The sequence below is a fragment of the Rana temporaria genome, chromosome 10, assembly GCF_905171775.1.
Source record: "Rana temporaria chromosome 10, aRanTem1.1, whole genome shotgun sequence".
Classification (NCBI taxonomy): domain Eukaryota; kingdom Metazoa; phylum Chordata; class Amphibia; order Anura; family Ranidae; genus Rana; species Rana temporaria.
This window is the reverse complement of record NC_053498.1, coordinates 38,269,304-38,294,900: the sequence shown is the minus strand read 5'-3', so window position 1 is coordinate 38,294,900 and position 25,597 is coordinate 38,269,304. Positions and strand designations below refer to the sequence as shown.

At 44.4% G+C, this 25,597-nt stretch overlaps 1 protein-coding gene across 3 annotated transcripts in view; it reads left to right on the top strand.

Moving 5' to 3' along the window:
• Positions 1 to 8,169, top strand: part of SPIB (Spi-B transcription factor) — a 36,625-nt gene extending 28,456 nt beyond the window's left edge. For 2 of the 3 annotated variants that reach the window (XM_040327562.1, XM_040327561.1), the window contains exons 5-6: positions 373 to 517; positions 5,593 to 8,169. In XM_040327562.1, the coding sequence (XP_040183496.1) occupies positions 373 to 517; positions 5,593 to 5,921 (474 nt within the window). In that variant the 3' untranslated portion in view covers positions 5,922 to 8,169. The remainder of the gene's footprint in view (positions 1 to 372; positions 518 to 5,592) is intronic. The other variant, XM_040327563.1, reaches the window with a different exon arrangement.
• The last annotated feature ends 17,428 nt before the right edge of the window (positions 8,170 to 25,597 follow it).

The following is a 25,597-nucleotide window of genomic DNA, read 5'->3' as shown; positions in this document are numbered from 1 at the left end:
GGAGATAGTGGAGGTATAGATATGTATATAGGGGATATTGACTTGGCTTGACGTGTGTACAATCAGCTTGCCTATGCATGATTCAAACATCATCCCTGCTGAACTGGCCGAGATTCAAACGTCTATGGCAGACTTTAGTGTGGGCAGATGCTACGAACGCTCGGTTATTTGATGGTAGAACAAAACAAGTGATTATTACATCTTAGTAACTATGCTGCCTATCTGTTTCCACATATGTTGCAGCTGCACTTGTTATGCAGAAACTATAATGGTTTTGGGTGAATTTAATATTTGCTGTAGATTTATTATTCAGATAACACAGTCCTGTATCTCAAGTCATGTAAACAATCGCATATTTACTTTTCCCCCCAGATAATCAACTTATACCCACAGGCCTATCAGTTACTGTGCAATGTCAGCAGCCAATCACTGTCCGAGGAAGAAGACTTTCGGGAGATACCAAGTCTAGAGGTGTCAGATAGCGACACTGATGATTCGCAAGCATGCTATGAACCGGGTATTTAATCTATTACATTATTTTACACTTTTAAAACTACTATAACTATTATAAATAAATATATTGGTCTTTGAATTATTTTATTTTTTTATGTTACAAGGTTTTTCTAATTTTTTTTTTAACTAAAACATTTGATACATAGTACACCCATGACACAGGATCTGCAGAGTATTCTATGGTATGTCTTCTGAAAAGAGAGCACAACAGTAGCTTTTTTCTTTACGACTATCTCTACTTTAGCTGAAGCTGTACAAAGAAGGGTGAAGGGGGACACATTTTTCAGTTTGATTTTATTCAGCTGTAAAGCTTGTGCCCCTTTGGGATACTAATCGATCAATATTCTATTAATAATCTATAGGAAAACCAGACTTGCATTTCTGTAAACTTTACTGGAGCTTCTGAAAAGTGAGAAACAAATACAGGGAAACAATTACATTACAGCCTTTTTAATCCCTTTGTTTATCAGTTAACATAATTTCTGTAGTGTTCAAAAGGGCAAAAATGATAATCATGACCTCACAAACAGTTGACAGTGATAACTGATTGGCTGTCTTTATATTTATATTCTGCATGCAAGATAACTAAATATAAAACAGAAAAGTGATGATTATATGGCTGTCACATAAATCACAGACTAATGAACAACATCATGTTCCAATAAATCAGTATTATATATGGCTATTATAAAGCAATATAGCACATAGCTATGTAAATCCTTTACAGTGGACTTTGTCCAAGCCATTGAAAAAAACATTTTTGGGGGGAGATAAATAAAAAAAACACATTCTGATGCCTAAAGCTAATCCAACTAATTAAACTGCAATAGACCAGCAGTATATTAGGGGATTATGAAAGCATTTTTGAAAAATTAACAACCTGATGATAGAGGGTCATTCTTTAACACACATGGTCTTGTGTATTAGCATGTGTATTGAGTATTGAGAATGATCATTATCTAGCTAGATAGTTAGTCAGATTGGAAAAAGACACAAGCCCATCTGGTTCAACCAATATAAAAAAAAGAAAGAAAACCACCATATACAGAATTCTATACACGTAGCTGTTCGATCCAGAGGAAGGCAAAAAAAAACTATGAAGCATGATCCAATTTGCACCAGCAGCAGAAAAATGATCTTGGATATTTCCTGGATCACCAATCTCTGGTGTTATTACCTCCAAATGTTAATATCCAATTAAAAAATGGTTTAGCTCTTAATCAGATTTAAGCATGAAAATGGTGGCTGTTTGACCAATTATTCTTTACCTAACTTTCCCTGATTAAAGTGAGCGGCCTATTTTACATAACCAGTGCTCCCATATTGCTTTAAATTTTTTGAGGTTACCCCTTCTAATCCATGTTCCCCTTTCCTTCCCAATTGTGCTATTCATTACGTTAAACCATTCCTCTACTGTGGGTGGATTTTGTGCTTGCCATTTTAGTGCGATCAATTTCCTCGCCTGGAACAGGCATCTTATAACTGCTACTAATATATCCCTCTGCCCCATTCCCTCCTCAATGCATCCTAATAGACAAACCCTGGCTTCAGGTTCCAGAGTGGTTCCAAAGGTTGCATTTATAATGTCCAGAATCTTAGCCCAATATCTATGCAGTTTTGGGCATTTCCACATCATGTGGATGAGGTCCCCTGTATTTTGACATCTGGGACATTTGTCATCTGACTTCCATCCAAATCCATATAATTTCTTGGGGGTATAGTAGACCCTGTGGAGGAGAAACAAGTGAGAAACCCGTTGTGAGGGGGCTAATGAAACCACTGTCCCTAGTTCCAGTATCCTGTCCCATTGGTCATTTGTTATGAGTCCAATATCCTCCTCCCACCTCTGTTTCTTCTTGCTCAGCTTCTCTTTTCCTATTAACTGATCGCTGATCCGTTCGTACAGTTCTGATATAAGACCTTTCAAGACCCCCGTCTTGATTAGTCTTTGGAGATGCGTGAGCTTTTGCCATCTTACCGGCTGTAATTTAAATTGGGCTTGTAATGCGTGTCTAACCTGCAAATAGGCAAAAAACATAGAATTTGGGATGCCATATTCCCGACTTAGCTCTGAGAAGGGTTTTAATGTGCAGTCTGTATAGAGTTGTGCCACTCTGGTTATCCCACGTTTATCCCATTCTTTTAATTTTCCCATGGCCAAAATTTCTTTTAAGTTATTGTTTTCCCATAGTGGGGAGTATTCTGTTAATCCTTTATAGCCCAAGGCAAGTTTTCCCACTTGCCATATTCTAACCATCATCTTTACTGTTGGACTTTTTACCGAGAAAGAGTTGGCCTCTAAGGTCTCTATTACCGATCTATGAGGAGACCCTCTTAGTATAATTTTCCCACTTGCATTACCTCCCCCCTCTATGCTACACCCCCCCAAATGCTGCAACTGCGCCGCCAAAAAATAGCTATACGGATGCGGGACCGATAGCCCTCCTCTGTCTGTTGGCAGTTGCAGTGTTCGGAGACTGATCCTCCGCATCGTATCTTTAGTTTGAATCCTCAAACCAAGATACGACGGCATCTGGGTAAGATCCAAAAGGCGTACGGCTTCGTACGCCTTCGGATCTTAGATGCAATACTTCGGCGCCCGCTGGGTGGAGTTCGCGTCGCTTTCCGCGTCGGGTATGCAAATTAGCAATTTACGACGATCCACAAACGTACGCGCGGCCGTCGCATTTTCTAACGTCGTCTGTAGTCAGCTTTTTCCGGCGTATAGTTAAAGCTGGTATTTTGTGGCGTATAGATAGACTTGCCATGTTAAGTATGGCCGTCGTTCCCGCGTCGAAATTTGAATTTTTTTTATTTTTTGCGTAAGTCGTCCGTGAATAGGGATGGACGTAACTCACGTCTAAGTTAAAAAAATTACGTCCTTGCGATGTCATTTAGCGCAATGCACGGCGGGAAATTTCGGGACGACGCATGCGCAGTTCATTCGGGGCGGGGACGCGCTTCATTTAAATAAAACCCGCCCCCAACCCGCCCAATTTGAAATCCGCCGCCAGAAATACACTACGCCGCTATAACTTACGGCGCAAACTCGCTGAGGATTCGAATATACGCCAGGTAAGGTACGGCGGCGTCGTGTATCTCTGATACGCTGCGCCGATCGCAATGTATGTGGATCTGGCCCTAAATAATTAAATTATATCTAGTAGCTCCATGCCATGTTAGAACCACCGAACTATCAGATTTAATTATAAATGACAGATGGATACTAAAATTCTTACATTTCTTTGGTAATTCTGGGTAAATGTTGATACAGCTTGCTACATAAATCCAATTATTTTCCTAATATCTGCTTCTATGAATGGTCATTGGTCTTCAGAGAGGACTTAATGCAGATGTTAGAAGTTTGTTCATTCAAAACATATTAATTATAACTATATAAAATACATGACTAAAACTAACAAGTTGGAATGCATTACGTACATACAGTATCTCACAAAAGTGAGTACACCCCTCACATTTTTGTAAATATTTTATTATATATTTTTATTTGACAACACTGAAGAAATTACACTTTGTACAATTACAATGTAAAGTAGTGAGTGTACAGCTTGTATAACAGTGTAAATTTGCTGTCCCCTCAAAATAACTTAACACACAGCCATTAATGTCTAAACCGCTGGCAACAAAAGTGAGTACACCCCTAAGTGAAAACGTCCAAATTGGGCCCAAAGTGTCAATATTATATGTGACCACCATTATTTTCCAGCACTGCCTTAACCCTCTTGGGCATGGAGTTCACCAGAGCTTTAGAGGTTGCCCGCTGGAGTCCTCTTCCACTCCTCCATGACGACATCAGGGAGCTGGTCGATGTTAGAGACCTTGTGTTCCTCCACCTTCCGTTTGAGGATGCCCCACAGATGCTCAATAGGGTTTAGGTCTGGAGACATGCTTGGCCAGTCCATCACCTTTTCCCTCAGGTTCTTTAGAAAGACAGTGGTCATCTTGAAGGTGTGTTTGGGGTCATTATGTTGGAATACTGCCCTGCGGCCCAGTCACTGAAGGGAGGGGGATCATGCTCTGCTTTAGTATGTAACAGCAAATGTTAGCATTCATGGCTCCCCTCATGGAACTGTAGCTCCCCAGTGCCGGCAGCACTCATGTAGTCGCAGACCATGACACTCCCATTCTTGACTGTATTCAAGGAATACTTGTCTTTGTATTCCTCACCTGGTTGCCGCCACACACGTTTGACATCATCTGAACCAAATAAGTTTATCTTGGTCTCATCAGACCACAGGACATGGTTCCAGTAATCCATGTCCTTAGTCTGCTTGTCTTCAGCAAACTGTTTGCAAGCTTTCTTGTGCTTCATCTTTATTAGAGGCTTTCTTTTGGGATGACAGCAATGCAGATCAATTTGATGCAGTGTGCGTCGTATGGTCTGAGCACTGACAGGCTGACCCCCCACCCCGCAATGCAGTGCACAGTGAGGTGAGGCCTGCATTGGGCACAGTGAGGTGAGGCATGCAATGGGCACAGTGAGGTTTGAAAAAAGTAAAGCCTGTTCCTGTCAGCGGTTGTTCCGGCTACCCCTCAGCTTCTAGACAGACTAGTCAGAAGGGGGTCATCTTATACGGCGAGTACTGTAAATCCCAAAACCAACCTTTTAGCTGGAAAATTAGGGGGTTGTCTTATACGCCGGCAAATACGGTAATCAAATATTTACAAAAATGTGAGGGGTTTACTCACTTTTGTGAAATACTGTATATTTCTTATTTTTTTTATTTCTGGGGAAGCAACCATTAAAAACCACTGGGAAAATTATCATTCTTCATTTACTTACATACAGAGAATATTCCTAAAGCTACATGTTTTTTTTTTTATTATTATTTAAATCTAGATCCCTTACACCCTCCTTTTTCCCTTTGTAAAGCCTCTATTTGTACTACTGACTTGGCAAGGCCCACTTACTACCCTGGCATAAAGCCGAACCCCAGCTGTAATATGCCATTGGTCTAAACATGCACGTTTCTTTTGGTGCCATCTGAAAAATGTTTAATTTCCTTTTTTAATTAAATTAAATTACATTTTTTATGTAATATCTTTGTTTTGTTGAAGGTGTTGAAGGTGTTCGTAAGAAGGTTCGATTGTACAAATTTCTTCTGGAACTCCTACAGAATGGCGACATGCGAGATTGCATATGGTGGTTGGACCGTGAGAGGGGGACCTTCCAATTTTCATCCAAGCACAAAGAAGTGCTTGCTCATCGATGGGGTCAGCAAAAAGGAAATCGCAAAAAAATGACTTACCAGAAGATGGCACGTGCTCTGAGGAACTATGGCAAGACTGGAGAGATCAGGAAAGTCAAGAAGAAGCTGACTTATCAGTTTGACAGTGTGTTGCTCGGTGACAGGAAGACAGAGACCACCATCCATTCACACTTGTAAGCCATCCAGCACTTCCCAAGACTCTGTTCTTGCAGCTTTTTTTGTATCTGAAAAGTTTAGCGGGCATTATGCTATCAAGTAAATTTGACTAACTACATTATCAGTAGCATCGCTGAATGGCAGTCCACAGGGGCATATTCACTAACTAATGGCTGGATGGAAGGGAAGGAGCAAGCTTTGGCAATCGATCTTCTTCACTTGTGGTGTATGGCTTTCTGAAGGACTCTGTATAGAAAAACCAAAAGCAAAGCAATGACTTGTACAAGAAAATAAACTCTTTACGGAGATTTGACCACAAATAAATAGATGCATGATATCATTGGATATTTTTATGCAAACAAAATGTTCTGTGCCATCTATAACTGCCAGTGCTTTTTAATCATCTGGCTTCTATGTGCTATTGAATAATGGTAACTAAATATATTCCTTCTTTTTTAAGCTTTTTTTTAAGCTACATACATTTTTAGAGATAGTAGTTTTGTTACAGTAGGATACAACACAGTCCCAGTATGCTCTCCAGCATAAATGTGTTATTTTATGGCATGTACAAAAAACACATTTTCTTGTCTTTAGAAAGTTACTATGATAACACAATGTAGCTAGAGTAATAGCAATGTGTTCAGTAGATGTTACAAAACAAAACATGTACCATCTATAGTCATCTGAAGGTGGAAACCTCTTTTAAGTCTTTAAACTACCAGTTATTTATGTGGATATTACTGATAGTGTGACTTTGTTAAAACAAATCTTCATCAACCCCATAGGAATTTGCCAAGAATTGAATGGATCATATGGATCCGCCACAACTTTTTTTTTTAATGGTGGCTTCTAAGGTGCAGAGTTGAAGACTAGCCCTGCCACTAACCATGTTCTTCCTTATCTTATTATTGTGTACAGGTTTGGCTTTTCGGGTGATGCCATTTAATTCTTCACATATCTTTCTCATTTCCTTTCTTCCATATTGGATAGATTAGGGATAAGTCGTAAACAAATACTAATCATTTAGACTGTCTGTACAAGTAATATTATTTTAAACAGAGCATGGGTCATTTTAATTCATAAACCAATAGCTTGTCAATTTTTTAATTTTTATAAAATCAATGAGACAAGACGGCCATAAGTTTTAATCAAATTATGATGGACTAGGAAAGTGACATTACTGAAGCCATTTTGGTAATAAAATCTTCACTGCTATCACTTTCTGTTGAACAGATAGGTCACATTTTCATGAATGTTGATTAAGTCTAAAATATGGCTGCTGCTACTATGAGTGCATTTGCTATTCTTCAAGAGTATATATATTAAAATTAATAAATGTATGATTAAATTTGATCAATCTTTGTATGGAGCCCACTAAGGTGCAGCCTTTTAAATTGATTTTATTTTTTAAAACAACTTGCATTGAAGTCAAACTGTAGACAGACATTCAAACCAACAAAACCTGAAAGGTCTTATTTATGAGCAGTGTGCTAAATGAAAAATAGTACATAGCAACCATTCAGCTTCCAACTGTTATTTCAACAGTCCAGAGTTGAAAATTAAACAAGGATTCATTTTTTTCTAACACACTTTTTACACATAAGCCCTGGGGGCTTGTATAAATACATTCCTACCCTTGCGCTATATGTAAGGTATTTGTCATGCAATAGGGCGCACAATCTGTAACTCTAATAAGAATTGGTGGTGCCCATCAGTAATGGCAACATCACCCTGAGCTACTGCGCTTTGGCATGCAGGATTTTTGGTGCACTATCATAAAATGTGCCAAATCTGTGAATAAAAATAAAAAAGTCTATGGCAAAGTGAGACTTACCTGCACCAAAACTGCAGGTACGCAATGCTACACCTGCCCTGTGGCCAAAGCGCAGTGGGACAGTGTGAAGCTGCCCTAAGAAGATGTGCTATCACAGGCCAAGAGTTCAGAAAATTTATAAAACTTCATTCAAATTTTTAAAGAAGAGTGTAGCTCCCTTGAGGAGTGCTGTTGCAGTGGAACAAAGAAGGGTGACTATGTCAGAGTAGATTGTCCTATTTCTTTCTCTACAATCAGCAACATTTTATTGTTTCCTTAGTCACAATGGAATACAAGCAATGATTGATATTTACAAACTTAATTTGCTATACTGCCTTATAATATGAACATTGTTATAGGTTTTATGTATATATTTGTGAAAAAAGTATGTTAATATATAAATAGATGTAAATTGTCATCCATTTTTCCAAATAAATTGAGTGAGTGTGTGTTAAATATACGTGTCCTTTAAGGTGTTGTTAAACCCAGATTATGAAAAATTCTCATTATATGCTATATAAAAGAGTGTTCATACTCACATAGCCACTAAAGCATTTGTTTTGTGTAGAGCAAAATATATCCGGTTGATCCTGCCTTCAGCTGTCCCTGCCATCTTCTCTGTGTCCCCACTGCAGATTAAGATTGTATAGACCAGCTGTAGTGCTCTACGGAGCATGCTCATTTTCAGTTTCCTTCTAAGCTATTTCCTCCTTTTTCTTATCTTTGCAGCCCACATGACTATAGAGCCACACTTGTAGGCGTACACAAAGTGGTAAACAACACTACCCTCCCTCCTTCCTTCTCCATTACCTCCTGTTGCTGAACACTATGTGGCTGATTTACTATTAACAGTGCGCTGCGCTGGTTCATGGCTAAATGAGTGCGCCGGATGAATCCTTAATTAGGTGCATGCACCTGCGCAGCAGCCAGTGCAATGCAAGTAATATATAAAGCCGCCAAACTCCCTTTAGAAGTCTATGGGAGAAATCAAAAGTGTTAATTTTAAAGGTTAATATGCTAGTTTTTGTCCTAAAAAGAGTCCTGCCCCAGGGGACATGTATCAATGCTTTTTTTATTTTTTTAAATGGCCGTTTTTTCGGGAGCAGTGAATTTAATAATGCTTAAAGTGCAACAATAAAAGTGAAATATTTCTTTAAAATTTCGTACCTAGGGGGGGTGTAAAGTAAGCATGTGAAAAGGCGCATGTTTCCCGTACTTAGAACTGTCCCTGCACAAAATGACATTCTGAAGGAAAAAAAGTAATTAAAAAAAATCACTCGCGGCTATAATGAATTGTCGGCTCTGTGCAATTCTGAGAGAATTCACCCCTAAAAAAAAAAAAAAAAAAGTGTGGGGTTCCCCCAAACTCCATTACCAGGTCTGGTATGGATATTAAGGGGAACCCCGTCGTAAAAAAAAATGACTTGGGGGTTCCCCCCAAATATCCATACCAGGCCCTTAAGGTCTGGTATGTATTTTAAGGGGAACTCCACCCAAAATGTAAAAAAAAATGTTGTGGACCCTTAATATCCATACCAGACCTGAAGGGCCTGGTAATTGGATTTGGGGGGACCCCCACGTGTTTTTTTTTATGAGCAATGACGGTATTCTTTATAGCCATGAGTACTTTTAAATTACTTTTTTTCCCCTTCAGAAATTACATCTTGTACAGGGACAGTTCTAAGCATGGAAAACATGCGCTACTTCACAGGCATGCTATACCCCCCCCCCCCTATGAAATGTAAAGGAATATTTCACTTTTATTGTTTCACTTTAACCACTTCCATACCCTGCCTATTCTGGCACTTCTCTCCTTCATGTAAAAATTATATTTTGTTCCTGGAAAATTACTCAGGACCCCCAAACATTATATATATTTTTTTTAGTAGACACCCTAGGGAATAAAGTGGCGGTCATTAACTTTTTTTATTTCCAACGGTAGTTGCGCAATAATTTTTCAAACGCCTTTTTTTTTTGCCAAAAAAACGGTTTCATGAATTAAAAAATAACAAAGCAGTAAAGTTAGCCCAATTTTTAGGGATAATGTGAAAGACGATGTTACACCGAGTAAATAGATACCTAACTTGTCACGCTTTAATATTGCACACACTCATGGAATGGCACCAAACTTTGGGGCTTAAAAATCTCCATAGGCAACGCTTTTTTTTTTTTTTTACAGGTTACCAGTTTAGAGTTACAGATGAGGTCTAGTGCTACAATTATTGCTTGCGCTCTAACGCACGCGTCAATACCTCACATGTGTGGTTTAAACGGCGTTTACATATGTGGGCGGGACTTACATGCGTGTTCGCTTCTGAGTGCGAGCTACTAGGGACAGGGGCGTTTTAATTTTTTTTTTTACGTAATATTTTTTTTTCTTGCACTTTTTTGGCCCTTTTTTTGATCACTTTTATTCCTATTACAAGGAATGTAAACATCCCTTGTAATAGGACTAGTGTGTGACAGGTCCTCTTTATGGAGAGAGGCAGGGTCAATAAGACCCCACATCTGTCCTCCAGGCTGGAAAGCATGAGATCGGAAAAAAAAAACACTGATTTCATGCTTTCAGCCGCAATCATGTTCGTTCAGCACAGTGGTGTAGTGGATAGCACTTTCACCTAGCAGCAAAAAGGGTTGCTGGTTTGAATCCCGCCCGTGACACCATCTGCCTGGAGTTTGCATGTTCTTCCTGTGCCTGCGTGGGTTTCCTCCCACAATCTAAAAACATGCTGTAAATCAGATCCTGTCTAAATAAGCCCTAATATGCAGTAGTATATTTAGGTTTTGTGCTGCCCTAGGCCTGACTAAACTAAACTTCTGCGCCTCCTTATAGAAACATGATCCACCCCTTCCTGTCAAGGCCACACCCTGTTTTTTTATGACCCGCCCAGAAATTTTCGGGGGGGGGGGGGGAACACACACACACACTAGTTCTGGGGGGGAGGGGGGCACTGGATTCCCTTAATTTGCATAGTTTTTCTCTCACTTCCTGTTTGGCTATGGGGCAGGAAGTGAAGGCAAATCTCCGCAATTGGACAGGGATGGTACAAAATAAACTGACAGGGGCTATAACCCTCCCTCCCTCACTCTATCCAAAATGAAATGTTGATTATAGTTCTACTTTAAGCACAAATTTCTGATAATTTTATTGCGAGGACTAAAAAAATATAACCATGTCAATATGCCAGGATACAGCATTGCTAATATGTATGAATGTGTGTTAGGGACCCCCACAAACACCACCCAATGTTTAAATAAACAATATTCTTCATTTGCAAATAAGTATCATCTGCTAATTTTTTGGGGATGTCTGCACCCCTGATAGGGTGAAGACACCTCACAAATTGTGTCACTTTCTACTTCAAATTCATTCCCTTCCTGTAACATAGCCAAACAGGAAGTGAGGGTAAAACCTTACTAATGTATTTTCTTGGGGACACACAGATCAATCTAAATAGTTTCCCATTATGTAAATTGCACTCTAGCATTTTGCTGTGTACACCCCAAATTATTATGGATCTTGGACTTTGGGGTCCATTTACTAAAGGCAAATCCACTTTGCACTACAAGTCGACAAGCAAGGAAGAAAACAAACAAAAAAAAAACTTTGCTTCTACCGGATTGGATGTTAAAATCATCAGTGCTTCCCCTCTGATTTTCAGAGACTACGCTTGTACTGTAGAGTGGCTTTGCCTTTACTAAACCCCAAACTAACTAATCATTTGGGGTGTACACAGTGGCGTAGCGTGGGTTGTCAGCACCCAGGGCAGGGCAAGAGATTTGCGCCCCTAACCTGCGGACTTTTAGCAGTCCCTTCTGCTAGTACAGTAGTACTGATCAACCTGATTCCTATACCGACCTACCTGACCACTATAATAACCTACTGGATTCCTATACTGACCTGCCTGATTCCGACACTCACCACTAAACTGACCAATCTGATTTCTACACTAACCACTACACTGACCTACCTGATTCTTACCTGATTCCTATACTGACCACTACACTGACCCACCTGATTCCTACACTGTCCACTACACACATTATTATTGCTTACTAATTAGTTGCTAGAGGTTACTGCACATCATTACTACAAACTGATTTTCTTTTTGCACTTTTTTGGCCGTTTTTTTTTTTTGATCACTTTTATTCCTATTTCAAGGAATGTAAACATCCCTTGTAATAGGACTAGTGTGTGACAGGTCCTCTTTATGGAGAGAGGCAGGGTCAATAAGACATTTTATGAACAGACGATCAGGCATTTGTCCCCCTGACAGGACCGGGAGCTGTGTGTTTACACACACAACTCACGGTTCTCGCTCTGTAAAGAGCAATCGCGGGTGCACGGCAATGATCTCACCCGCCAGGCACCCGCGTCGGGACCAGGGGAGAGTGGGGGACGCTGATCATGAAGGGAAACTCCACACCAAATTTAAAACAAAAAAATGGCGTGGGTTCCCCTCCAGGAGCATACCAGGCCCTTAGGTTTGGAATGGATTGTAAGGGGGAAAACCTACGCCGAAAAAATGGCGTGGTGGCTCCCCCCATACCAAACCCTTATCCAAGCACGCCGTCTGGCCGGTCAGGAATGGGGGGTGGGGATGAACGAGCGCCCCCCCCTCCTGAGCCGTACCAGACTGCATGCCCTCAACATGGGGGAGTGTGTGCTTTGGGGCAGGAGGGGCACTGCACCCCCCACCCCAAAGTACTCTTGTCCCCATGTCGATGGGGACAAGGGCCTCTTCCTGACAACCCTGGCCGTTGGTTGTCGGAGTCTGCGGGTGGGGGGCTTATCAGAATCTGGGAGCCCCCTTTAATAAGGTGGCCCCCAGATACCGTCCCCCCACCCTATGTGAATGAGTATGGGGTACACCCCTACCCATTCACCTGGCGGAAAAATGTAAAGTTAAAAAAACACACTACACAGATTTTTTAAATAATGTATTAGTCAGTCTTTTGCCGGGGCCCCCACCCCCTTTAAGCTCTTTTACATTTGGGGTGCACCCGGTCTTCGTCGCTTACTGCTGGGGGGTGTGCCACCCCCCCCCCGGGCTTTTCAGCTGTCTTCCGCCGGGGCCCCCACCCCCCTTTAAGCTCTTTTACATTTGGCGGGTCTTCTCCACTGTCTTCCGCCGGGCTCCACCGCGGGGTCCGGTCTTCTCCTCCAATGTCTTCTCTCTTCCCTCTTCTGCCGGGCCGCCCAGGCTTCTCTCCGCTGTCTTCTCTCTTCCCTCTTCTGCCGGGCCGCACTCAGGCTTCTCTCTGCTGTCTTCTCTCTTCCCTCTTCTGCCTGGCTCCACCGCGGGGGCCGGGGCCTCTCCGCTGTCTTGTTCCTTCTTCTCTTTCAGCGATGTTGACACGACGAGCTCTCCCGCTGTAATGCCGTCTGAGCGTTGCGCAACGACTTATATAGGCATAGGGCGTCGTGGTCACCGGGTGATGCCACCCGGTGACCCCACCCTTTGTGACATCACATTCCCGGGGCATCACCCGGTGACCACGCCCTATGCCTATATAAGTCGTTGCGCAACGCTCAGACGGCATTACAGCGGGAAAGCTTGTCGTGTCAACATCGCTCGAAGAGAAGAAGGAACAAGATAGCGGAGAAGCCCCGGCAACCGCGGTGGAGCCAGGCAGAAGAGGGAACAGAGAAGACAGTGGAGAGAAGCCCGGACGGCCCGGCAGAAGAGGGAAGAGAGAAGACCGGGCCCACGCGGGGCCCGGCAGAAGAGGGAAGAGAGAAGACAGCGGAGGAGAAGCCTGGGGGCCCGGCAGAAGAGAGAAGACCGGCTCCCCCCCGCAGAAAACGGCGAAGACTGGGCCTACCCCCCCTTGCAAAAGAGCTTAAAGAAGACTCCCCAGCTGACTTATAAATTTGACTAATAAATTACTACAAAAATCTGTGTAGTGTTTTTTTTTAACTTTACATTTTTTCTCCCGGTGAATGGGTAGGGGTACGATGTACCCCATACTCATTCACATAGGGTGGGGGGCCGGCATCTGGGGACCACCTTATTAAAGGAGGCTCCCAGATTCCTATAAGCCCCCGCCCGCATACCCCGACAACCAACGGCAAGGAGTTCCCCTTCAATGTTAGCGTAAGCTGAAAACGATTCGGGAATTCACGTGCGCTGCTTCAAGCCGCACAAAGGCAGCTACGCAGCTTGGTATTTACCAAGATTTTGCCGACGTAGTGAAGCAGCGTGCGTGAATCACCGTAATTTCTGCTCCCGCCCACATCACCCCACATCCCCCCCTAATAAACTCCCTCCCAAACCCTTTCATTTTATTTCTAAATGCTGTGCGCCAGGTCTATAGAGGCGCAACTTGCGCCCTCTCCTGGGCGCACTAGGCATTATAGTAAATAAAGAAATATGCTGCTCTGCCAGCGCATTTCTTTCGTAAATGTCAAAACGGCTTTTACTCCTCCCTTTGCTCCATGAATCATGGAGCAAAAGCTTGGTAAATCAGCCCCTATGTGTCTTACCCATGTTTTACCGTTGGCTACATTGTAAGTAGGCACCATGCTGGATCTATGTTTTTCTAAAATAATGCATGCCTTCTTGTATTTTCTGTTGGAAATGGTTGAAATCAACAAAACTGTCAGTTTTCAAAAAGACTGCATGTAAAGTCATTCTGTGCAAATGAGGCAAAATTGTATGTCCTTAATCTAGCAGTTCTAATGTGTAAATGCATAAAATACACCATTATGGTCACTAAATAGCGCTATTATAGGAAATAAGGGCCAGATTCTTAGTGGAGTCCGGCCGGTCGTATCAATGCGCCTGATTCTTAGAATCAGTTAAGCATAGATATCTATTAGATCCGACAGGCGTAAGTCTCTTACGCCGTCGGATCATAACTGCATATTTACGCTGGCCGCTAGGGGAGTGTACGCTGATTTACGCGTCGAAATATGTAAATCAGCTAGATACGCGAATTCACGAACGTACGCCCGGCCGATGCAGTACAGTTACGCCGTTTACGTTAGGCTTTTCCCGTCCGTGAATGGGGCTGGACGTCATTTACGTTCACGTCGAAACCAATGACGTCCTTGCGGCGTACTTTGGAGCAATGCACACTGGGAAATTCCACGGACGGCGCATGCGCCATTCGGGAAAAAAGTCAATCACGTCGGGTCAAGCCTGACTTACATAACACACGCCCATTTCTTCACAATTTGATTTAGGCGGGCTTACGCCAGCCTATTTACGCTACGTAGCCGCAATTTTTTTTGAGAATACGGCACTTGCCTGTAAAAGTTGCGAAGGCGTAACGTAAATAGGATACGTTACGCCCGCACAAAGTTGCGCCATTCTACGTGAATCTACCCCTAAGTATATTTCTCTGCTCCATCTAGTGGCCATAATGCAGCATCTTCCACTGTCACACATTCCAAATGCAGAGAATATAATCTGAGAACATTCAATTCTGCCCCATTCACACAGAACAAATTTAGGGCTCTTTCGCATGTACGGATCCCGTGAGGATCCGTACCTTTATCATCCACTTGCTCAGCGGAGATCGCTGCATTGATCCCCGCTGAGCCGGCAGATGACAGGGCGGTCCCTGCACACTGTGCAGGGACCACCCTGTCAGATCTCCGCTCTCCTCGATGGGGGGATCGGATGAACATGGACCGTCTGTCCGTGTTCATCCGATCCGAAGACGGATTTTTTAATACAATTTACCTGTAAAATCCTTTTCTTGGGAATACATCACGGGACACAGAGCCTTAATTACTTAATGGGTTATGTAGTCACCACAGGTAATTGGTCACTGGTAAACCCAATTAAAATTGAGTTCCTCCCCTATATAACCCCTCCCAAATGGAGAGTACCTCAGTTGTGTAGCAAAGCAATAAGTGTCCCACGTTTAACTCCGAAGAGGGGCGGGAGCTCTGTGTCCCGTGATGTATTCCCAAGAAAAGGATTTTACAGGTAAGCTGTATTAAAAAATCCTATTTTCTTGCTCATACATCACGGGACACAGAGCCTTAATTACTTAATGGGATGTCCCATAGCAATGCTTAAATTGAGGGGAGGGAGACACAGATCAGAAATAAGACCGCCATCGGGCCAGAGGATCTATACTGCTGCCTGCAGTACACTACGCCCGAAGGCGGCATCCTTGTACCCTCTCACATCTACCTGATAGAACTTAGTAAATGTATGGACCGAAGACCAAGTAGTAGCCTTACAGATCTGAGCCATGGAGGCCTGGTGATGCAATGCCCATGAAGCACCAACTGCTCTAGTTGAGTGCGCTTTCACCTGAAAAGAAGGAATCTTCTTTTCTAAACCATAGGCCTGAATAATGACTTGTCAAAGTAGATTTCGACGCTGCCTGGCCCTTTATTGGGTCCTGTGGCAGAATAAACAGACAATCAGTCTTCCGTATCTGAGCCGTAGCTTGCAGATAAACTTTTACCGCTCTTACAACATCTATGGAGTGTAAAAAAACGTTTCTTTGTCAAATGTGTACCATGGTGTAATGGTTCAAAAGGTAGTTTCTGTAAAACAGACAATACCAAATTTAAATCCCATGGGCACACAGAAGACTTAACCGGCGGATTCAAGCGCAGAGCTCCCTGAACAAAGGCCCGGACTAGGGAATAAGAGGCAAGCAGTTTTTGAAAAAATACAGACAAGGCCAAGATTGTGCCCTTGTTAGTGCTCAAGGCCAACTTCATATTTAAGCCCAACTGAAGAAAGGCAGGAATCCTATTAATGACATACTTCCTAGGATGCCATCTTCTGGGTTCACACCAGGAAACATATGCCTTCCAGATTCTGTAGTAGATGAGCCTGGAGGCCGGCTTCCTAGCATTAACCAGAGTGGATAGGACTGGACCTGAGAGCCCACGTTTTCTCAGAATGTGGGTCTCAACAGCCAAACCGTCAAATTTAGACTTTGTAAGGCAGGATAGAATATTGGCCCCTGCGATACTAGGTCCGAGTGTAGTGGGAGAACCCATGATCTTCCTTCTGCCATCCATACGATTTCTGCGTACCAGGGTCTCCTGGGCCAAGCCAGGGCTTGCCTTCCCTCTTGACTCTCTGAAGGAATCGTGGGAGAAGCAGGACTGTAGGGAATGCATAAATCAGAGAATATCGCTCCCATGAAATTGTAAGGGCATCCGACCCTTGAGAAAGGGGATCTCTTGTTCTTGACACAAAGTTGTCCAGTCTTGTGTTGAACCTGGAAGCCAACAGGTCCACATCCGGGGTACCCCATTTCTCACATTTGAAATATGTCGGGGTGTAGAGACCAATCCGCCTGCCAATTTTCTACCCCTGGCATAAAGACCGCAGACAGGCAAGGAATATGCCTTTCTGCCCAGGACAGGATATGATTCACCTCTCTTTAAGCATCCAGACTTCTGGTGCCCTCTTGGAGATTGATATAGGCCACAGCCGTAGCATTATTGGACTGTATCCGAACAGTATAAGACCAAACTCTGAGGGCCAGATGAATTGCCCGAATCTCCAGAATGTTGGTGGGTAGGAGCTTTTTGGCCATTTCCCCAGGGCAGATGCCTCTTCCAGAACTACCCCCCAGCCTAGAAGGCTGGCATCTGTGGTTACCATGTCCCAGGTAACCGGAGTAAAGGATCTTCCTTTTGATAGATTTTGGGGGAGCATCCACCAATTGAGGCTCAGGCGAACCTTTGGAGATAAGATCATAGGAAGGTCCGGGGCCTGAACATCTTTGTTCCAAGCGGACAGAATTCTGCCCTGTAACAGCCTTGAGTGAAACTGGGCGTAAGGGACAGCTTCGAAGGAGGCTACCATCTTTCCCAATAATTTCATGCATAGACGGATGGAAGGCCTTCTCTTTGCCTTTATCACTCGGACCAAGTCTCCTATGGCTTTTGCCTTTGGCTTGGGAAGCAATACCTTGCTTTGGGACGTGTCTATAATCATGCCTAAATATTCCAGCCTTTTTTGAGGCTGTAAGGAGGATTTTTCCAGATTGAGGACCCAGCCTAGGTACTCTAAATACTCCACTGTGCTGTGCACATTGTGGCCCAAGCATGCAGCGGACTGATTCATGAGCAACAGATCGCCTAGATAGGCTGTTACTGCTATGCCCCATGCCCTCAGCCTTGCCAAGGCCAGGGCAAGTATTTTCGTGAACACTCAAGGTGTCGTAGCCAGCCCGAAAGGAAGGCCACAAACTGAAAGTGGCGCTGACCCACCGCAAATCTTAGAAATCTTTGGTGAGTGGGAAATATTGGCACATGTAGATATGCATCTCTGATGTCTATTGATGCCAGGAATTCTGCTCCCTGGAGGGTGGAGACAACTGAACGGACAGACTCCAAAGGTGACGCGAAAGGAGCGGATGTTCTGAAACTGATTCAGGCTTTTCAGATCTAGGATAGGTCTCTGTGAAAAGGTTTTAGTAAAACCCTGATCCCTGAGGCTAACTCTATGATTACCCCTTGGGACAACAGGTGTTCCAAAGCCAAAAACAAAGGCCTTTTTTTCTAGATCTTTGGCAATTCTTGATCTCAGAAACTGGGGTGGCGGAAGTTCTATGAATTCCAGCTTGTAGCCTGAGGACACTGTGGATATGACTCATTTGTCCTAAACTTCGTCCCGCCAGGCATTTGCAAATTGCAGAAGCCTTTCCCCCACTCGGCCGAGTGGGGGCGTCCTTTCATAGGGAAGTTTTGGGGTTCTGCTTGGAAGATTTTGAACCCCAAGTTCTTTTCTGCCCTTGGGCTTGGGTCTGGGCCTTTCCCCTAGTGCTAGACTGGGGAGGCCGTTGCCACTGCCTGGAAAATGAGGTTCCAGGGGCTGGGGAAAGAGAATGCTTAAATTAAGGATGTTTACTCTTCTTTTTAACCAGCAACAGAGTAGACTTGCCTCCGGTAATCTTTTGGATGTATTTAACCAAGTCATCCCCAAACAGGCGTCCTCCCCCAAAGGGAAACGCTGCCAAGTATATTTTGAAAGAAAGTCCATAATCGTATCAATCGCAAAACACAGGGCCTTAGGAAGGTCCTCATAAACCTCAATCTCCTCTGTAGGGAGGAGGTTAACTATCTGCTTCATTTGTTCCTTGAGGAACTGACACATACCAATTGCTGCAACTGCAGGTTGTACTACAGCACCAATTTTGGCCCCAATTTATACTGCTACATATCTTTGATAAAAATAACCCAAAGTTTTTGGAAATTATTTGGTCTGTGTGAAAGTTTTAGAGTCTACAAGCTATAGTGCAAATCATAAAAAATTATCACATCTGATCAAACCTGATGTACTGAAGGCCTATCTAATTTGTTGAGACCTTAACAAGCCAGGAAAGTACAAATGCCCACAGATGGCACTGATGAGGCGGCACAGATGGCACTGAGGCGGCACAGATGGCACTGAGGCGGCACAGATGGCACTGAGGCGGCACAGATGAGATGGGTACTGATGTGCACCGATGAGGCCTGTGTACTGGTGGGCACTGATGCGGCGGCACAGGTGGGCACTAATGAACCGGCACAGATGGCACCAATGAGGCGGCACAGATGGCACTGAGATGGGTACTGATGGGATGGGTACTGATGTGCACTGATTGACTGCGGCACAGGTGGGCACTGATGAGGTGGCACAGGTGGGCACTGATGAGGTGGCACAGGTGGGCACTGATGAGGTGGCAGATGGGCACTGGGCACAGGTGGGCACGGTGGTACTGGTGGGCACGGTGGTACTGGTGGGCACACGGTGGTACTGGTGGGCACTGTGGTACTGGTGGGCACTTTGGTACTGGTGGGCACTGTGGTACTGGGGGGCACAGGTGGTCCTGGGGGGCACAGGTGGTCCTGGGGGACACTGTGGTACTGGGGCACTGATTTGTCACTTTTTTTGTTTTTTTTTCAAATCGCTCGTTCTCCGTTTGCTCTCCCCTCCTCACACGCGGTGTCTGTGTGAGGAGGGGAGAGTCGGCAATGAGAGATGATCTCACATGTTTACATATGAGATCATCTCTCATTGGCCGCACAGATCGCGCTGTAAATAGCCGCTGCGATTGGCTATTTACCGCGATCTGTGTTTGGCTGTGTCCAAGAGACACGGCCAGCACAGCAGTTCCCCGCTGCGTGCTCGGGAGCGTGCGCGGGGAACGAGCAAAGGGGCAGCTGTAAAAAGATAGCCTGTTAGAGATTGGGAGCCGCGCTGCGGCCGTACAAAGTCGTACGGCCGTTAGCTAGTGGTTAAAGCCCTGAGCATTGTCTATAGGACAGGTCAGGCTTTTGTTTGCACAAGAAATAGCTGCATCTATAGCAGGTACCCCCCATTTCTTAGTTAAACCTTCCTCAGAAAACTGCTTAGGAGGAGAAAACAATTTATCTGGGTGAACCCAGTCATCATACATCAGTTTATCCAGCAAGGGATGAACTGGAAAGGCGCATGCAGCCTGTGGGGATTTCCAGGATCCCAAAGAAGAAGAAAAGGACATAGAAGCTTGGAGGTAATTTGTAAGTGGCACACACCATCTCTGCATAATATTGCACCTGCATCTTTAGAGACTGAGAGGTAGAAGGAATCCTCTCATCCTCTGAGCCCTCAGACTGCACGTGATCCTCATCTCCAGAGAGGGATTTTTCACCCTCAGAATGCTCATCTTTTGAGAGAGCCAAAGCAGATGAAGGGGATCTACCCCGTTTTCTGGTATCTTTCAAGGAGGTTGCGATTATAGTAGCAATCCTTACTTCCAAGCCATCCAAAGCAACTTTTAAAGTGTGAAAAAAATTGGAAATACTGCGCTGTCTGGTGGATAAACGAAAAACAAATATGCATGCAGCTTTAAAATGTGAGACACACACAAATTGGACCAATGTAAAGAAAAATAAGCCACGCAAATAGCGTATAAACAAAAAATCAACTAGCATAAATAATTATGATCATTGTGCTGTTAATAAATTGAAAACATTTGAAACGAATAGGTCGCCCTATTCATAACAAAAGAGATTGAAAAAAATTCTTTTGCAAAAATCAATGTCCTATTTTCAAAGGAAGGACACATCAGATGGTGGTTTGGTGGCTGAACGTACACTGCTCTCCTTCAAATAGAATGGTGACATCAAACCAAAGAAACCATAGAAGAGTGACAAGATAGAAAGGAAATCCTCCACCTTCCAAACAAACTGCCTCTTACCGAAGGGGAAGATCCCAACCAGAGATCTTCTGTTGGCGTGTGGCTTTCTACCCAGCCTAGGGGTCTATGCAGCAGGATATCCGGTATCCGATAACTCTCCCACCGCTCACAGATGGTCAATAGTGATTATAGCCAAGGTAAGGAAGGGAAAAAGGCTGACATAGCGTAATCCAGTAAAACAATTTAATAAAAATATTTAAAATCGCACTTACAATAAGTAGATAAAAATTTGCATGTGAAAATATGTAGCCGGCTGGCTAACAGCCCGTTCACTCCGGGACACTGTATGTAGTGATGACGTCAGCACACCGCTACCCTACGCCGTTTCGTCACAATTGACTTCGTCCTGGGGCACGAGCGGCATGCTGACTCACCGCTATTTATATCTTTTATACAAAGATGGCACCGCCCCCATCTGAGCTCCCAGCATCCCCGAAGCTGTGGTGGCCATCTTGGATGAGGGATACGTTTTATGCTGATATGGGTGTGACGGTATTAGAATGATATCCCCGTCAAAGATTCCCTTCTCCCCATAAAAGAACATCCCATCCTGGAATCGCCATAATAAGCCACACGAGTCAGTGCTTACTGCTGGAACAACACACTTTAATGGCAGCTTGCTGCTGGTATATATACAGTTTTCAAGCTAAATCCTCAATCAAGGAACAATGAAATCTCCACCCCCTTCTCACACAGATTATTAGGCAGACATTTTGGAGCCGACCTGAAAACACATTTTCTTTAGATAATGACATCAGTGAAGGTAATTACTAGTTGTACAGAATACATTATCTAGACAGCTTGGCCCCGCATATAGAAGGAATAATTACCACAATGAAGCAATCAGAATAATTAACATGAGTCACTTCTAATCACAGTAAACAGTAAACACAGGGCTCCTTCACACACACAATTACCCTTTGAAATAGGACTGGCTGAGGAAGGGTCATTAACATTTCAAAAGCCTGTTACACTTAACACACACACAATATTACTTAGCAGGGAGAATTTAAACTGAAGCATCCTTCACAATGGCCCCCCTTTTTCTCCCAGCTCCGGCAACCCGGTTGGACCTTCCCTGGTCCAGTAGAGTTGACGGGTTCAGAGCTTTTAGTCCGAGGTTAACTCCGTTTGGCGTGACAATCCATCGGCAACTGCTTCCGACTCAGGTATGTCACCGGGTCGTCAGATCACACGCCGGTCAGTCCCCAAGTCTTTGTGCGATCTGCAGAGTCACCAGAAGTCAGTGTGAAGACGGCGAATGGGTCTGTGCGCCGCCGTCTAGGTGTCCCGCTATGGGAGGGGGCAGGTTATGGCTCTGAAGCGACAATCACAGGAGATTCATAAAAAAGAAAAAGTTATATTTGTTGAAATGCTGTAGCACTGGTGCTCAGAGTCCGGGGGGTATCAGTGCCCCATAGGATCAGCCACCCCCTGCTCCCTCCGCAGCCGCCGGTTCTCCTCTTTGAGCTTCTCCAGCTCCATCTCCAGTTCATGGAGCCTGGGGGGGTCAGCCTGCTGTGACCTCAGGTGGTTGTTCTCCTCCTCCATGCGGCTTATGCACTCCTCCAGCTCTATGTACTCACGGATCAGCTCCTGCTTGCTCATGTCCTGCAGGCTCTCCACGTGGTCCTTCATCATCAGGAACTGGGTGGTGGTGTAAGGGGCCACCGGTGGGCCCTTGGCGAACATCTCGGCCCGGATCTGGGACGCCCGCTGCGACTCCCTCTCCTCCAGTCGCAGCTTGTTATACGGCTTCCAGGACCTCTTCTTCTTGGGGGGTAGCTGGCGGTGCCTCCTTCTGCCCAGCTGCCCAACAGATTGTACCATGAGGGCTTTGTAAGGGGTGCCCAATGGTTCTTCCTGACCCAGCTCCTGGAGATCCCAAGCCGAGTCTACACAATGGGCTGCTGCTGGTGGGCGGTACCCAGCTTGAGACCAATTTGACCTGGTGTTGTCGTTCATGGGGCAATTCTGCTTGAAGTGACCCAGCTGTTTGCACCGGAAGCAGCATTGTTCGTTGTCCTCCTGGCGTGGATAGCGAGGGCTAGATGTCATCGGTCTGTTAGGAGGTTGGTATCTAGCGGCTGGTGGGTGTGAGGGCGCCGTTGGTCGTGGAGGTTGTACCTGTGGTGTGACCTGGTTCGTGTTGCGAGTATCTGCATATTCATCCGCCAACTTAATGGCCTCTGGTAGAGTCATGGGCCTGCGATCTCTCACCCAGTCTTTGACGTCCGTCTGGATGTGATTGTAAAATTGCTCCAGGAGCATTAGTTGCAAAATGTCCTCTGCGGTGGTGGCCTGGCTGCTGTTAACTCAGTTAGAGGCCGACAGGGACAACTGGCATGCCCATTCCGCGCAAGAGTCTTTTGTGGTTTTGCGTGAGTCCCTGAACTTCTGTCGGTGGGACTCTGGGGTTACTGCATAACGAGCCAGGAGCACTTCTTTAACCCGGGCGTAGCTATGGATATCTTGATCTGGCACGGTCCGGAAAGCATCAGAAGCTTTGCCTGACAGTTTGCCTGACAATATTACAACCCACTCTCCTCTAGCTATTCGGTGCAGGTTACATTGTCGCTCAAAATCTGCCAGGTAGTTATCAATTTCACAGTCTTTTTCATCAAAAGCTTTAAAAGCGCTAAACGGAATCTTCCTTGCGTCTGCTGTGCTGTACTCACTGTTCGGAGAATGTGCGGCTGCTTGTTGAACTACTGCCAGTTTTAACTGTAGTTCTGCGTCTCTTATTTCTTTAGCCTCCTTCGCTAACAGGTCCATCACTCTCAGCACCACATCCACCGTTGGGTTTGGACCAAACCATGCTAGCTTCTCTCTCATTACTTTGTTGGCTGGCGATTCCTCCTCCTGAATCACTGGTGTCTCCATCTCTTGTACTGCTGGCGTTGCTGCAATCCCGTCCTCCTGGTCTAGCTCCATTAATTCTGCTATGATGACCCGCTTGGTTTTGTTGCTAGCAATCCTTTCACGAACTTCCAGTAGTTCTTCCAGTGTCTGCTTGGAATCCGGGTGTAAAGGAGAATAGAAGGGAAAATCCCGCTGCTGCCAACCAGTTGTGATGGTATTAGAATGATATCCCCGTCAAAGATTCCCTTCTCCCCATAAAAGAACATCCCATCCTGGAATCGCCATAATAAGCCACACATGAGTCAGTGCTTACTGCTGGAACAACACACTTTAATGGCAGCTTGCTGCTGGTATACAGTTTTTAAGCTAAATCCTCAATCAAGGAACAATGAAATCTCCACCCCCTTCTCACACACAGTGGGGGCTCTCATACAGATTATTAGGCAGACATTTCGGAGCCGACCTGAAAACACATTTTCTTTAGATAATGACATCAGTGAAGGTAATTACTAGTTGTACAGAATACATTATCTAGACAGCTTGGCCCCGCATATAGAAGGGATAATTACCACAATGAAGCAATCAGAATAATTAACATGAGTCACTTCTAATCACAGTAAACAGTAAACACAGGGCTCCTTCACACACACAATTACCCTTTGAAATAGGACTGGCTGAGGAAGGGTCATTAACATTTCAAAAGCCTGTTACACTTAACACACACACAATATTACTTAGCAGGGAGAATTTAAACTGAAGCATCCTTCACAATGGGTAAAATAAAAATGTTGACATATCCTCCCATACTGTCCTTATGGCTGAAAAGTCAGTTTAATAACATAATAAAAAGAATTACTCACATTTAACTGGAAGGAATTGTTATCTGCTAGATGGGATTTGAGAAACACGCCCATCCAGAGACATCCGATCGTTTAGCGGGGCCCCTCAATAGCGGTGCTCAGCAAATCCAAGTTCCTCAGTAACATACTTGGGTGTGTGAATTTACTAACAGTAAAGTGGAACCACGCTGTACTGCCCAGATGACAAGTGACAGCTCTCCAAAGCCCCCTGCGCTGTGTTGTGGGTCGGCCGGTCACCTGACCGTAAGGTTCCTCCCACACTAATCAACTGTGCCTTAAACTCATGTTGGAGCACCGTGTGTGTGATGCGTACGTCCCACCGTGATTAAGCCCACTCTTCGTCATGACGCGGTGACGCCCACCACACATCACTGTGTCCGCCCCTATGCATCCGCATCATATGACGCTGACGTCCCGCTCGGGGAAGTGGATCCTCCCGCGGCGGACATCCCCATGAAGGAAATGGGCAAAGCTGCCCTTACTATAGTGTGTACGCGTCGTATGGGCAAAACTGCCTTCACTATAGTGTATGCGCTTCATGACGCTGACGTCCCGCCCAGGGAGGTGGATCCTTCCGCGGCGGACATCTCCATGTAGGAAATGGGCAAATCTGCCCTCACTATGGTGCCTAACCTGTGGCATAATAGACCCCAAATGGGGAGAGGGACCAGACCATTTAAAAAGACCCTGTATGGGAGAAATAAACTGATTGGAAACTAAAACTTTGACCAGTGTCAGATATACTAAATATTAAATATTGAAAACTCCATCCAATCACGCAAACATAAATCAGCGCGAGAGTGGAGATGTCAACGTTCTATGGACAGTGTAACAAGTATAAAAGGTAAAGAGAGTAACCTTATCATACTTAAATAAAAAAATAAAAAAAATTCCAATAAAAACTACTAAAAATTATTCACTGAATATTTGGACAATTGAGTATAGCCTGAATACTCAAGGAGAAGATTGGTTATTGCTCCCTGTGGTCTAACAAAGTATTACACACA